Raw genomic sequence first — 14834 nt, forward strand, 5'->3', positions numbered from 1 at the left:
ATCTTCCCTCCTTTGGTGGTCCACTCACTCCCTTCTGGTTGCAGCTGTTGTTGAATTTTGCACTATTCAATTTTATTTATATAGCATCAAATCACAACATTAAGTAAAAGGTGGAAGCCCTTCAGAACAGATTTCCAAGTTCTATTAAAATATATATTTTTTTATTAAAATAAAAAGTTTGGACACGCCTTGTCATTCAATGTTTTTTCTTTATTTTCATGACTATTTACATTGTACATTGTCACTGAAGGCATCAAAACTATGAATGAACACATATGGAATTATGTAGTAAACAAAAAAGTGTGAAATAACTCAAAACACGTTCTATAGTTTAGATTCTTCAAACTATCCACCCTTCGATCACTGCTGTGCACGCTCTCGGCATTCCCTCGATGAGCTTCATGAGGTTTGTCACCTGAAGTGGTTTTCCAACAGTCTTGATGGAGTTCCCAGAGATGATGAGCACTTGTTGTTCACTTTGCCTTCACTCTGCGATCCATCTCATCCCAAACCATCTCGATTGGTTTTAGGTCTGGTGACTCTGGAGGCCAGGCCATTCGGCAGCACTCGTCTTGGGCAAATAGCCCTTAAACAGCCCAGAGGTGTGTTTGGGGTCATTGTCCTGTTAAAAAATAAATGATGGTCCAACTAAACGCAAACCGGATGGGATGGCATGTCGCTGCAGGATGCCTGTGGTAGCCATGCTGGTTCAGTGTGCCTTCAATTTGGAATAAATCCCCAACAGTGTCACCAGCAAAGCAGCATCCATCACACCACTTCCTCCATGCTTCACAGTGGGAATCATGCATGTAGAGATCATCCGTTCACTTTTTCTGCGTCGCTCAAAGACATGACAGGCAAAACCAAACATCTCAGATTTTGACTCATTAGACCAAAGCACAGACTTCCACTGGTCTAATGTCCATTGCTTGTGTTTCTGGGCCACAAATCTCTTCTGCTTGTTGCTTTTCCTTAGTTGTGGTTTCTTAGCAGCTATTTGGCCATAAAGGCCTCATTCGCTGTCTCCTCTGAACAGTTGATGTAGAGATGTGTCTGCTACTGGAACTCTGTGTGGCATTTATCTGGGCTCTAATCTGAGGTGCTGTTAACTTGATTTCAATTTTTTCTCTGCTACATTATCATAAATCTTGCTTCATATATTTGATGTCTTCAGTACGTACCTACAATGTAGAAATGTGCTACACACTGCTAATATATTTATTAGCCGTGTGGAAGGACGTCTTAGTAGATGATTTACTTCCATTTAGATTTATCTTCAAACAATACATTTAATTCACTAAAACGAATAAAAATAAAACACGCTACGCACATTAAACTGTTTCAAACAGCATTTATTGTTGTGTGAGAAAATATTGTCTCGGGCAGATTATAGATCTTGCAATACAATTTAAATGACAAGATCAAAAATCTCCTGTGCCACCAAGGGAAAAAAAACGAACAAAACTTGCAGGCAGGTGCAGCAGCTTCTGCCCACAGAGTTAAGGTCTTGTGCCTCCTCGCTTTTAGAGAATATGTTCCATATGTTGGCGAATACCATCACTGTTACAAAGAGCTACGTAGCATCATACATAAATCTTTTCAATATTTAACTTTTTAAATAACACTCTCAACTGCCACAAATTATAAATTAAAATCTAAACTCGATTTTTGCATTCCTTAAATTACTTCATGTAAGCCGATATAAACATACATTTACATATTTACAAAACTATACACATGCACTTTTACTACACTGAGGTTGTACACATGTATGTATAAGCTGTACACACACACACACACACTCTCACGCACACACGCACGCACACACACACACAAGGTTTTGCCACACATATGGCTCCAGGAGTCACCAATCCAATCCTTAAAAGTAACCATTTGTGCTTTTCAAGTTTCCTCAGCCACATTTGCATTCAAGTGCAAATTCTCGAGTGAGGATCGCAGTAGACTTTTTTCTTTTTGCCCCTCCCTCCCCCACAAATCATCTCACCTCTGTAGTGACTTCACATCTAACTAACCAGGTAGCTGCACCGGGTACGCCGACATTCTCATATCACCGTACAGTTTCACAATATGGAAAAATTAAGTAAACACTCTAAAGTCTCACCAACGACACGTCATAGCTGGACTGAGAGTTTGGGACCTCGGAGCAAATGGAATCACTTGTTCCTTTAATGCTCAATTCAATTTGTTTTTCAAAATATAGTAAAATAAAAAAATATTTTTAGTGCTCGTTTCCAAAGCCTAAGCCTCATCCCTGAAAAAGTTTTTTTTTAAAAATCTATTTCAAAAAACTTTTAATTTTGTGCTCAAATATAAAACGCTGTTATAACAGATAAATTCCCTTTATATATTTTTTTAATTCAACTCAGGTGACGTGACTCTGAAGTGACCCTTTTCAGGAAGGAGGAGGAAAAAATATAAATATATATCCAAGAATGACTGGAAGATTACAGGATACAGCGAGAGAGCTCACTGAGACTTCCAACTACCTGCAGCATTCAGGTGTAGCCAGATGCTCAGCAATATCAGTCAGAGAACAAATGATGCATGGTTATCGTGCATGCACCAAGTAATTCCCAGAACTGCTGAATAAACATGAGCACATGAAAAACAAAGTCCCGGAGTCAAATGTTACCAAAAAAAAAAGAAAAAGTTATTTGCACCCCTTCTGATATAATTTCAATGTGAATGCCTGCAGTAACGGCTTTGATGTAATACCATGAATATTATCCTCCCATGCATTGCTGCTTATCTTGGTCAGAGAAACGAGTCTAAGCAGAGATCCCCCCCAACCTCCCACTCCCAGCTGTTCTGAAGGAGACCCTGAGACATTCTTAATCTCTCTCGTGTGTCCAGGTCCTCCTTCCAGTTGGAAGTGGCCTAAACATTTCACAAAAGAGGCATCCAGGAGGCGTCATGACAGATGCCTGAACCACCTCAACTGGCTCCTTTCAATATGAAGAAGCTACTCCGACCTCCTCTGGAATAAAGGAGCTTCTCTCCTTGTTGCTAAGAGAGATCCAAAAACCCCTCGGAGGAAGCTCTTTACCACCACTTGTATCCACAATCTTGATCTCACCACCTGCAGCTTGTGGCTGTAGAAGAGGGCGGGAAAATAAGGTCCACTGATAAACCGACAGCTTCAGCAACACTGCACCAGTCTATCTCTCTGAATATTAATGGAACAAAACTCATAGTAACTGAACAAACAGAGGATCTGAAGGAGCAGCTTATACATCACCTGCAACATGCAAACAACAACATGCAAATGATATTATTATTGTTATTATAGAGAACTCTTGAAGACAAACCCGTGTCCATAGCTGTCCAAGTCCAGATATGACGTGAATGTTAAGTGGGACTTTCACACTTCAGTATACACAGTGACGTTTCAATGGCAAATACAATCTAAATATATTTTCAATCAAGAAAATCCCATTCACGATTAAATAATTACACTTTTCTCACGAAAGTCTCGACTCACTTTGGCCTAAAATAAAATCTTTATATGAACACGTAGCAACAGTGGTTGTGGAAAACAATTTTAAAAAAACGTACACAAATAAATGAACAAGTAAATCTACAAAAAAGCACTTTTTCCCCTCCTCATTTCAAAAATCAGTTTTAAAAAAACTTTTTATGCAGATAACCTTCAAATACTACACCTGTTGGGAAGCGTTTGTTTTACTTTCCCAAATTTTTTAAGAGCATTGAAGAAGCTTTGTACACACAACCAGGCAGCTTATTTAAGATGATAAAATCTTTAAAATTAAATTTTATATAAATTGTATTTTTTAAATTTTATATAAAATTGGAGGGTGTGAAGTTAAGATTTCCTCTCACGTGGTTTAAATGTACCATAGCTCGGTCATAAGCAGTGTGCACAGACTTGCGAACGCTGGGTTTTTTGCCTTCCATTAACCGCAGCTTGTCTACAGTGTCGTCCATTCCCAGCGGCAGTAGTTTGTTACGAGGGAGCCATTGCCTGAAAATGAAGAGGGACATTTTTTTTTCTTTTCATTTTACGTTTTAAATTTAGGTGACAAAGACTAACACTAAAATTCAACATGAGTTTATCCCTGACTGTGTGAATCTCACCAAGTTCTTTTGGTGTCAAAAAAGAGCACTAAGAAGAGCTTCTGGTCTTCCTCCATTTGCCTCCATTCACCAAGTTTGAGCACCTCCAGAGGAGGCACGGGAATGGGTATGCCATTGTGGAGAAGTCCTTCCTGGGGCATGTCAGGATCAACAATCTGTAACAGCAGATTATGTCATATACGGCACATTTAGCAACACAGGAACAACGTTTATCTAGACCAAGGCTGTCAAACATAAGGCCAGGGGGCAGGAGACTGCCCGACAAAAACTCCAATCATACTACACCCAAGTAATGTGGGGTGGCTGCAGTTTAGGAGGTTGCTCCTTCGTGCCATGTGGGTGATTGTTAGACAGAAAGCACTACAGCATAGAAGAAAGTGCTTGTGTAAATGGGAGAGTGGAAAATCACCACATAAGAGTTTAATTTAGTAATAAGTAAACACCATCTACAACCATTTTTATAATGAGTAATGAAACTTGTTTAGGTTGATGGAAAGAGGAGTTTTTTTTGGTCCGGCCCATTTAATATCAAAGTGCATTGTATGCAGCTCGCGATGTAAAATGAGTTTGACATCCCTGATTTAGACCATGGAGTGTAAGATTGAATGCATCCTCACCATTGCCGGATACGATGGATATCCCCTGCATTTGGCCCAGACTAGGTCCAGTGGTGCAAGTTTAGTCTCGCTATCTAAAGACAGAAGTGTAGACTTTCCTGTGAACAGGATATCCCAATACATGCAATTAATTTGTATTCATGACAGATCCTGAGCCCAAACTGAGAATAAAATGAAATGTGTATTTTTTTTATGTGTGTAGGCTCATAAATTACTAATCTAAACAGAAAACAGAGCCATTTCACTGTGTTTTGTCTTCTCGTGATACACACCAGATCCGGAGATGTCTCCGTTCTCGCTGCTAGGAACTTTAGCCAAAGCAGGTTTACCCCGACTGCGTTTGGGAGGGGAGACACTGCAGAGAGGAGTGGAAACCAAAACAAGAAGGACCTTTTTAAATTCAAGTCAAATTTATGGAAAAAAACATGCATGCTTCAGTTCAGCACTAGTTTTTCCTGTCCTACTCATACTCACCTTAGGTTGGAGTCGTCTTCATCGTGTTCTGCAGAGCTGTGCTTTCCATTTGTCAGGCCTAGCAACACCACAAACCACATGGTGACAAATACAGACTTTCTTCCCCCTGTTTTCTTTAGAAAATCAAATATCTGTAATGCAGTGATCCATCCGGTCCTTACCTCCTTCTGTGGGCGGAGGAGGGAGTTTGTCTGCCTCACTTTCTGAGCTGTGGCCTCTAGACCTCAGGCGGTGTGAGGAGGGAGAAGGAGGTGCTGGGGAGGCGTTTGGGGTAGGAGGTAATGTGGTGATGTTGTTCACACTGGGTGAATTCGGGCTGGTGGCGGTGCTATCCAACCCGTTGCTTTTAGCCTCAGAGGTTTTACCGTTCTGTTGTGGAAGGGACTTGTTCTTCACCATTCGCGCGCCATTTTTTGCTTTCTTAAACAAAACTGACGTGCGACGACCGACTCCGACCAGAGACAGTGTTGGAGGCGTGCCCAGTGGCGTGACCTCGTGAACAGCGTCTGGTTCCGAAGAAGGCGTTTCTCCGACTTCAGCCTCATCTTCGCCTTGGCTTTTGCTTCCACTCCGGGAGGACCTCTGACGTTTGTAGGAACGTCCGGGTGACCTTCGTCCTCCCGTTACAATGCCCAGGATAGGGGGCTCCAGGGGAGCATCGCCTGGCAGCGGTGATGATACTGGGCAGGTAAGCTCTAGCACAGGTGGAGAGTCATCTGGGTAAAAGAGAATTTTTTTTTTCATCTTACAAGTAATTCATCACCTAAAATCTTCACTGGATGCAGATTTTCCAGTGTGAGAATTTAACTTTGCTAAATTAAAACTGAAAAAAGCCAGAAATTAGACTCTATGAATTTTATTAAAAAAACAATAATAAGTAATAGTAATTATGTATAAACTGCACAATTACTGGCTTAATTACCTGCTTTAGGATTTGACACTGCTGTCAATAGTCCATTCTCCACATTTGTCTTCTCCCTTTTCTTTTCCTTCTTCTTCTCCGCCTCGTCTTCCTCCTCCTCCTCTCCCTCTTCTTCCTTTCCTTCATCCACCTTCTCAATGCCATTCACAGACTGAGCACTTTGCTGCTGGTTCATCTTCTGCCTCAGAGTGTTGATCTCTCGGCGCAGCAGCCTAATGCGCTTGGTGCGACCGCCGCTGGTACGCATGGATGCGACTACGTCCAGTTTATCCAGTAAGGCCTTTAGTTGCTCCTCTGTGGTTAAGTGCAGTCTGTTCTCTGGGTCCAACAGAGAGTCAACTACAGAGATTACAACCACAAAAACAAGAAGGAGGAAAGAAAAAAAAAGCCAGATGAACAAATGAAGCCTGAGGGTTACATCCAAGAAAAGATGTGATCTATGTCCCGTGCTCAACTCACCATCATCCCATGTACAGTTGTAGAAGCCATGTTTGTTTGGAGCCTCTGGCAGGTGCATGCCTGTACTGGGGTCCAGGCCGATGCTCTGAGACTGCCTGTGGGCGTGGCGGAGAACGGCACCTCCCACCTCCCGCAGTTGTAAGGCTGCTCTGTGGAACATGGTGTCCTTGGAGTTGTACTTGAGGCAGTTCGAGATCATGAGGTCGAAGTCCTCTTCTAGGTCAGTGATGGAACAGTAGGCATGTCCCTCCAGTTTGGTGCGCATAGTGGAGAAGTCCATGGGTTGGGTAATAAACTCCAGGTAATCTGGGACCTCGGCAAATCACAGAAAAAAGGAATGTCAGCAGAGTCACAGTACAGTCAAAGTAGCCATGCTGCTGAGTGAAGAGTGCATTCAGAACAGGCTGCTGTCTAACTGCACCGACCTCTGACAGATTGACGGGCTGAGAGAAGATTTTGGCTGTGTCCTTCTCTTGTAGTTGCTCCAGGGTGGATCTCAGAAGCACCAGCGCAGGAGTCAACTTCAGCTCAAGAGCAGCCTGCTGAATTTTCATCTGTGTGTGGTGACATAATCACACAGGGGAGAATACAAGGTCACTCTGCGGGGTGCAAAAGAATGACAAATGCTGCGGGGAACAGAAATTCATGCTCCCTCGAACTGTTATGTTAATTTCTCCTCATCAGCTGGTGATTTCTTAAATGAAAACATTTAATGTTTGGTCTATAAACTTGTCTCAGACTTCCTTTTAAACACACCTGCTCTCTCTTTAGCCGCTCCCTCTTGCGGATGAGCTCCACCAAAAGTCTCGCTCTTTCCAGGTCTTGCCTCAACTTTTGCCAGTATCGCAGCTCCTCTCGCGCGGCACTCAGCTTTTCATCAGGCTCCCTCTGAAAATGATAGAAAAAGCTTTAAAAAAACACCATAATTATTCTTTTTGTCTCTCTTTAGTTCTCTCTGTCCAGATGAACAGCATCAAGTTTTGGGGATCTACTAGGGCTGCACGATTTTGCATAAAATGAGAATCACGATTTTTTGGCTTAGAATTGAGATCACGATTCTCTCACGATTTTCTTTTCCAGTATAAATATTTATTGCACTTATTAACTGCACATCAACTTTGTAACAGTTGAGACTGAACATAAAAACAATAAATAAACATAAAAACAACAAATGTCTCACGTTTTGTTGTTGTACTGCTTGAAATTCCGTCTCCACCGTTGCTCGACGCTGCGTGTAAGTAAGTATGAATCGCGATTTTCTAACGATTAATTGTGCAGCCCTAGGATCTACACAAGCTGCACATCCAAAGTTGTTATAAAAGTTTAAAAGAAACCAAAAGAACGTGAGTTGAAATAAAGTATATTTACCAACTTAGCAACTGTGAACACATCTCTTATCAGCTGTGTATTGCGTAGGACATCTTTGCCATCTCTGATAATAACTAACGACACATTTTCACAACATTTTACAGGCCATCTCGACACACTGCCCAGCAGCAGCAGCAGAACTGTGAAGGATTTTGTGGAAGCTTGCCATATTCAAAATCAGCCACTGCAAAGTGTGATGTCTGGGCTTATGTTGGATTTCAGTGTGTGAGGATGGAGAATAAGGTGTGAAGTGATTTTATTCCCGTGACTTGGCTGATTCTGATCTGAACAGACTCTCTGAAGGCCCCAGACACCAGTTACATCCTCCACTGACAGCAGAATAGAAATATTTCATTTTATTTTGTCATTTATATAATTTAAACACTCAGCTGCATTCATATTGTCATGGTCCTGAGTCTGAGGACTCAGTGTTTTGTGTTTCCTTATGCTTTTGTTCATTCCGAGTGTGTATTCTGTTGTTATTTTGCCATTTGTTAGGTTTCTGTTCTTTGCCTGCCTGCTCCCACTTCTCTGTGTTCCCTCTGTCTGTCCATGGTGTTATTGTGTCTGCTCATGAGTCTGCCTGTCAAGTTCAGTGTCCTGTCTGGTTCTCTGTCTGTTAATTTCCTGTTTTATTCTGAAGGTTCATGTCTGATGTGAGTGTGTTCAGTTTACATTTCCCCTGTCCCGTCAGCTCTGATTTCTCCCAGCTGTGTTGCCCTCCTGTCTCTTATCCCCTGATTACTGGTGTGTGTGTATTTAAGCCCTGTGTGTTCTCCTGCCTGTTGCCGGTTCGTCTGTATTACTCCATGTAAGTCCGCGCTTTTCTGCATTCATCTGTGTCTCTCTGCGTTTTTGTATCCTCCGTCAGTCTGCGTCTCTCTGCCTTTCACCCCGTGTCCTGTGGATTTCTAGTTGCTCTTTAGTTTTCCCAGTTTAGGTTTCCGTTAGTTTGTCTCATTATTCGTTTTCTGTTCCTGCCACTGACACCTTGTAAATAAACTCCACTAATCTTTTCATACACTGCTTGCTCTTGGGTCCTTTTTCCAACTCCACGTGACACATATTGTTTCTGCTGCTATCAGTACAGACACCAGCTTTACAGAAGTGAGAGATCTGACTACAGTCACATGGGTCAGCGATGGCAAAACCACAGGTGCTGCGTTTGCAGTCACATGTGTGAATGCTAAAAATGTAGACTGTTTATTTTCATTTGTGCTCAGTCATTTACACACCACTGCAGTGCAGTTATTACTGAACAGTCACTGTTGTGTTATAGGTACATTTGATGACGTCTCTCCTCACCTGCTCTGCAGTCCTGTGGGCCTGTAGGTGGGAATGAAGCCGCCGTATTAAAGGCATCCCATTTCGCGACTGTCGTTTCAGCAACCAGTAGTTATGAAGCCGCTGCATGAACTGGTTCTTTCTCTGGACTTCAGCTCCTGTGCAGATCTTGTTCAGCCTGTTGAGACACAACGTGAGAGTTTATAGATTAAAATACTAGTATTAACATTATAACCACTGGATAGTGACATTATGATAAGGCTATCTGTAAAAATCTCTGTGACATAGATTAAAATCAGACAGCAAATGGTAAACTATGGAAATTTGTACAGTATGCAAATGACACACCTGTGCGACGGGATCTGAGGCACCAGCAGCACAGGAATATTGGAGCGACGTGACCCACCAGACCCTTTTGAATTCTTCTTCTTTTGTCCTTTGGTAGCTTTCTTGTTTGGTGATGAGGGGGGACTCTGAGTATAAGACCGCTGACCCCGATTACCCCTGCCCCCCACGAGCCTCCCTTCCACCGACTCATCTCCAGACCCGTCTCGCCGAGACCCAACAGGAGAGTGATGCTCACAGAAAGCGGTCTTCTTCACGGAGAAGGTGGTGCCGTTAACACCTGTCTCCCGGACTGGGTCTATCTTCATGAACAAGCCAGCCTTCTGGGCGCAGGTGACGTGAAAAGCCCTGTAACAGTTGGCTTTGTGGCACTGAATGGAGGCTCCTCTGCCTTTCTGCTTACACAGGTAGCAGGTGAGCTTCCAACGAGCGGGAGGGATGTTACTGACCCCCTCCACGGGCTCAAGGAACACCGTGTTGGCAAAGCAAACTTCTGGGATCCATATGGCACAGACAACATGGGCCCAACGCCCATCACTTGTCTGTTTGAAGGCACCTCCTCGGTTGGGACAGAGAACACAGTCTACAGGGCGGGAGGGGGACTGCAGGCAGCAGCGGCACAGCCACTGGCCCTCGGGGACGTAGGGCACACCGTAACACTCCTGGTGGACGGCCAGGTTACAGATGTCACAGAACAGGATGACGTTACTGTTCAGACATTCGTCATCCAAGCAGACGCAGCAGAAGGCGTCCTCGTCGACAGCATTCTGGGACAGAGCCTGGCTGCGGGACTCCAAGATGGACTCCCTCTCCAGGCGGTCGATGAGCAGCTCAAAAGTGTCCGGAGATACGGATGCATGGCCATCGGACACCCTCTTCTGGTTCACCATCTCCAGCCAGGCGAGGTCCTCCTCGTCCATGTCGTACTCTGCCACGCTGTCCTGCTCCTCCCCAGATTTTTCTATGTAACGATAGTAGGCTGCCGGGAGAGGAGGCGCCTCTGTGGGGGAAACCGAACTCAGCACGCGGAAGGTCGGCTCAGGCAGAGGTGTTTGGAGGGCCGGCTGCTGAAAGGAAAAAGCCGATCCTGTGTGCTGATTAGAGCTGGAGCGCTGGTTCTGGTTTGATGTGTTTTTACCACTCCTCCTGTTTTTGCCGTTTGCGGGTTTCCTCCACGTCCTGGTTTTACTCTGTGTCTGCTCACTGTTCTCCTTGTTACTGTTGCACTCTGCAATGTCCTGGGCCATCATCTCGTCCTCTGTGATAACTGGCAGAGGATCTGTGATGTTAATCCGATGGAGTCTTCCATCTAGGTCCACTTCCACTATTTTCTGAGCCTGAGCGTATGTCAAAGTCTCCCTGGATGGAGAGAGCTGCAGTCTGTAAGGGGAGGGGGGCCGCAACTGGCCAGATGTACCCCTGCCCCTTCCTCTCCCTCTGCCTCGACCCCTACCCATGCTGAGTCTGCTAACAACTGCCTCGCATTCCCACCTCCTCGTCTTCTGCATGGGACTTTGCACTAGCGCCCTTAGAAATAGAGAAGAAAAATGTTTAATGCAACGATTGAAATTGCAGCGTCAACACTATTTGGTACTTTGTGAAATTATATGCAAAGATTTACTGTAGCTGCTGTATATTCACATTGGAGAGCATGGAAGATATAAAAGCTTAGGGGAGAAAAACAGAGTGCCTATATTAAGATTAGTGAAAACAAAAAACAACATATCACCAAATTTCTTCTACAAGCAACTTTCGCCACTCAGTAGCCACCTTGGTAACTCATTTAGGCAGCTATTTTGATACCCTAACAAGGCAAAATAGCCATTTTTTCTACTACACATTTGCAAAAATTCAAAACAACACAGCTTCCCTTAAGGATTCATCCAGAGTGCAGACACGATCCGAACGCTTTGCTGCAAAATTCAATTCAATTCAATTTTATTTATATAGCGCCAAATCACAACAACAGTCGCCTCAAGGCGCTTTATATTGTACAGTAGATTGTACAAAAAGCAAGTAGAAACGCCTGCTGCGATACAGCTGAAACTATCATGAACCTCAGTCGTGCATGTGCGTCAGACAATAAAACTACTGGTTGACTGCCACTTCTGCCATTACAGATTTCAAATCATCTTTGGTCCTGATTAAGCTCACTGGGTTAAGCAGGCGACTCCTTTGGCATATGGCTAATGTGGAGGCCTGGGTTCAGTTTTTGTTGTCTTCTTTCTACTATCCTACCAAATAAAGACTAAAAAGCCCCCTACCCAAAATACATTCTTTTAATGCTCTATCTCGGTCTTATTTAGTCACTGAGATCACGTTGTTTGGATTAACAATGAAAGCATTTCACATTAAAACTGTCTGTTTAATTTTATTTCTACAAGACAAGCAAAACGTTACATATAATTTTTGGCTGCAATTTTGGTCATGTGGAAGGTAATTTATGGTGCACCAATTTATGTACAGCATTACCTGTATATGGTTCAAATGGCAGTAAAGTGATTTGACTTGATGTTGCACTGTACCAATTGTGCACTAACAATGAATCCAATTTGACAGGGGCCCATTTATTTTTCTATTATTTTCATTATTATTGCACTTTTCCGATATTCGGGAATAATTTGCAAAATTTACCGACCAATATAAAGCAACACTCAATAATCTGCTCTGCCAGGTAAAGTAGTTTTTGTATGCCTGTGGCTCTTAATGTGGTTTTGTGTATGTAAATTAAGGGTCACACCCAGCATTCACACATTACATATATTTTTATCACCACATTTCCAGAGTAAGAAAAATAAAGCCCCTAAAACACGTTATAAAGACATAATGAGAATATATAGGTTTTATGTATCCATTAACGTGTTTTTTTTTTTAATTAATTCTGCCCTAAAAGCTTGCTTTATTCTGTTTATTGGTGTTTTCTTTTTTATTCCTGTGTAAATAATTACAGGGTAAAAGGGGGTCAGCTCGGGTGCTGTGCTCTGTAATAACACAGTAAGCACTCATGTTGCACAAACACAACTACAGTAACTTGCACTGCTTGCATCTCGCCTCTCTCACCATTGGTCAAAAGGGGAGTCCGTAACGCGAGCACAAGTCTCGCCCACCAATAAAACGCTAGCACCATGTTTTTTTTCTACCCCCTTGTTGCTGTGCCTAGTTAGGTTGAAGCGCGCTAAATACCAACCCGAGTATCTAACATCTGTCAGCCATTTTAGGCGCACAACAGCAGAGACAACGACTGTATTGCAAGTTGATTAGCAGCCCAATTATACATGCAAACAGCAGCCAGAGAGCAGGTGCACTGTATGCACCGAGTCCGAATGCATATTACATTGCATGAATGCTTTAGATCACGAGAGTGCAAACGTGCAACGTTTTCGGGTATTGCTTTGTAGTCCAGACCCCTGCAAAAAAAAAAAAAAGACCGTCTCTTTGCCGATGTGATAACGTTTCTCGGTCGGACAGGACACACGGATGCCGTGTGACAGAAAGGCTGATTTTCCTATCAGTCCTGAAAGTGCCCTTTAAAAAACACACCAGAGTTGTTTACCTTGTTCAGTCGTCCTCTGCAGTGCGAGTGCCCGACAGAAAAACTGCACCAAGCTAAATGTCAGCTACTGACAGACTACAATCAAGGCAGACATGCTAGCCGTTAGCTTAGCTAGCCGGTAATTTCAGGAGCGACAGCGTCATCTTCAGCACTCCCGTTCTCCGCCGTGACTGCGCTTAAACACACAAACTCGACCCGGTTTCATTGGTGTGGTTTTAACCTTTCAAACGATAGTGGTCATCAAACTAGGGACACCGAAATCCTGAAGATATCAAATTAATGTACCTTGGATGAGGCTAAATATTCAGTCAAGATGGCTTGAAAAATACGCCCCTTTAGAAAAAACCCACCTCAGCCAATCACAGGGCGCCGCTGCACCTCGCATTCAACGCGCACCGACTTCTGATTGGTCGATGGGCTAAAGCGGACTCATCGGACTCGTTCTAGAGCTCATCATCGAAAGAAGCGGTGAGGAAAACAACCTGAAATTTATTGCGCGCCTTCTGGCCTTGTCTCCCATCTCCTCCAGACCAGCGCAGTACCCGTTTCACCACATTTTCAAAGGGGAACATGCGGGTTAGTTTGTGGAGCTCGTAGCAGAAACGATCAGTGAAGAAAACACATTGCTGCTACCATCAGGACTGTTACCTATCTATTTATTATTTTCATTTGTGATTACTCTTTTATCCTGACGGTATGGGTGTTTATGCTTGTTTGTGTGCACAACAGTGCTTTCTTCCTTTAAATGCCTAAGGCTACCTGAATATTGTTGCTTACTGATTTCTTAAACATGACAATGAGTTCGCCAAACTCCAATCACCCCCACAGTCACCAAGCCTCGAGCCAACAGAGCACCTTTAGGAGGATGAGGTGGAAGTGATGGGAGAGTCACATCGTGGCGGTACAACTGGCAACCATACTGAAATGATAACTTCTGCTGTTGTCATGTCAATCTGGACCAAACCTTTTGAGGAACGTTTACAGGACCTTGTTGAATCTATGTCATGAAGACTTGGCTTGAGGCACGCTCAGTCATCCATGTAAGGATATCCAGATGAACAGAATCACCTCTATGGAATTGGAATTAAGTATTGAATTAAAGCACTTGTGTAGGTAAAGTGGGGTCCAACAACAGTATGCCAAAAACTCCAACATCCAGCAACAACAGCAGGAAAATGCCTCAACATTATATTCTATAACAACAGAAAGGAGCAGAAAACACAACACACTTAGTGTTTACGAGGAGAAACTTTTTCCATCGCCTTTCTCATTGGTAGAGATCTTTTAACCGCGTGAGCATGAACACTGTGAAAAGGAGTTCCCATACCGGGAGTCGAACCCGGGCCGCCTGGGTGAAAACCAGGAATCCTAACCGCTAGACCATATGGGACTTACATTCACGTCAGAGATGTGTGCAGATGAAAAAAAAAGGTTAAATAATGAGGAAACTTCTCCACAGTCCTTCGCAGTGGGTGTAGTGGATTTGTTGACAGTCACTGGCAGCTGTTACTGCTTCATTTAGACCCGTTTGGAGCGATTCTCTTGCTGCTGTGAATTTTAAATTCCGACTTTCTTTGGGAAATAAAAAAATAACAATAATACTACTCCATGACTGGCTAAATGAAGGAAATTTCATTAAATTAATTTAAAGCCACGCCGATACTTTTTGTGCACACAACGGCAACCCAACGGACCG

The 14834-nt window shown here is 43.3% G+C and overlaps 1 protein-coding gene and 1 non-coding gene across 5 annotated transcripts; both read right to left on the reverse strand.

Annotated features, from left to right (window-relative positions):
• Nucleotides 1–1334: 1334 nt before the first annotated feature.
• brpf3a (bromodomain and PHD finger containing, 3a) lies at nt 1335–14834 on the reverse strand. Of its 4 annotated transcripts, none has more exons than XM_026167601.2 (13): nt 14534–14834; nt 9589–11112; nt 9262–9418; nt 7345–7476; nt 7014–7142; nt 6589–6901; nt 6130–6468; nt 5369–5902; nt 5208–5265; nt 5006–5088; nt 4734–4831; nt 4117–4271; nt 1335–4003 (listed from the first exon to the last, which is right to left on the reverse strand). In XM_026167601.2, coding segments are annotated over exons 1-13 (3708 nt in total). In that variant the 5' UTR covers nt 14536–14834; the 3' UTR covers nt 1335–3819. The 4 variants fall into 4 exon arrangements, with proteins under 4 accessions (XP_026023386.1, XP_026023387.1, XP_026023383.1 ...); XM_026167602.2 differs by having other exon boundaries at nt 4734–4807; nt 5369–5923; nt 14534–14832; XM_026167598.2 differs by having other exon boundaries at nt 5369–5923; nt 14534–14832.
• Nucleotides 14457–14528, reverse strand: trnae-uuc (transfer RNA glutamic acid (anticodon UUC)). The gene has a single exon. It is a non-coding gene; the product is annotated as a tRNA-Glu (tRNA).

Source organism: Astatotilapia calliptera, chromosome 5 (genome assembly GCF_964374335.1).
Source record: "Astatotilapia calliptera chromosome 5, fAstCal68.1, whole genome shotgun sequence".
Lineage (NCBI taxonomy): Eukaryota > Metazoa > Chordata > Actinopteri > Cichliformes > Cichlidae > Astatotilapia > Astatotilapia calliptera.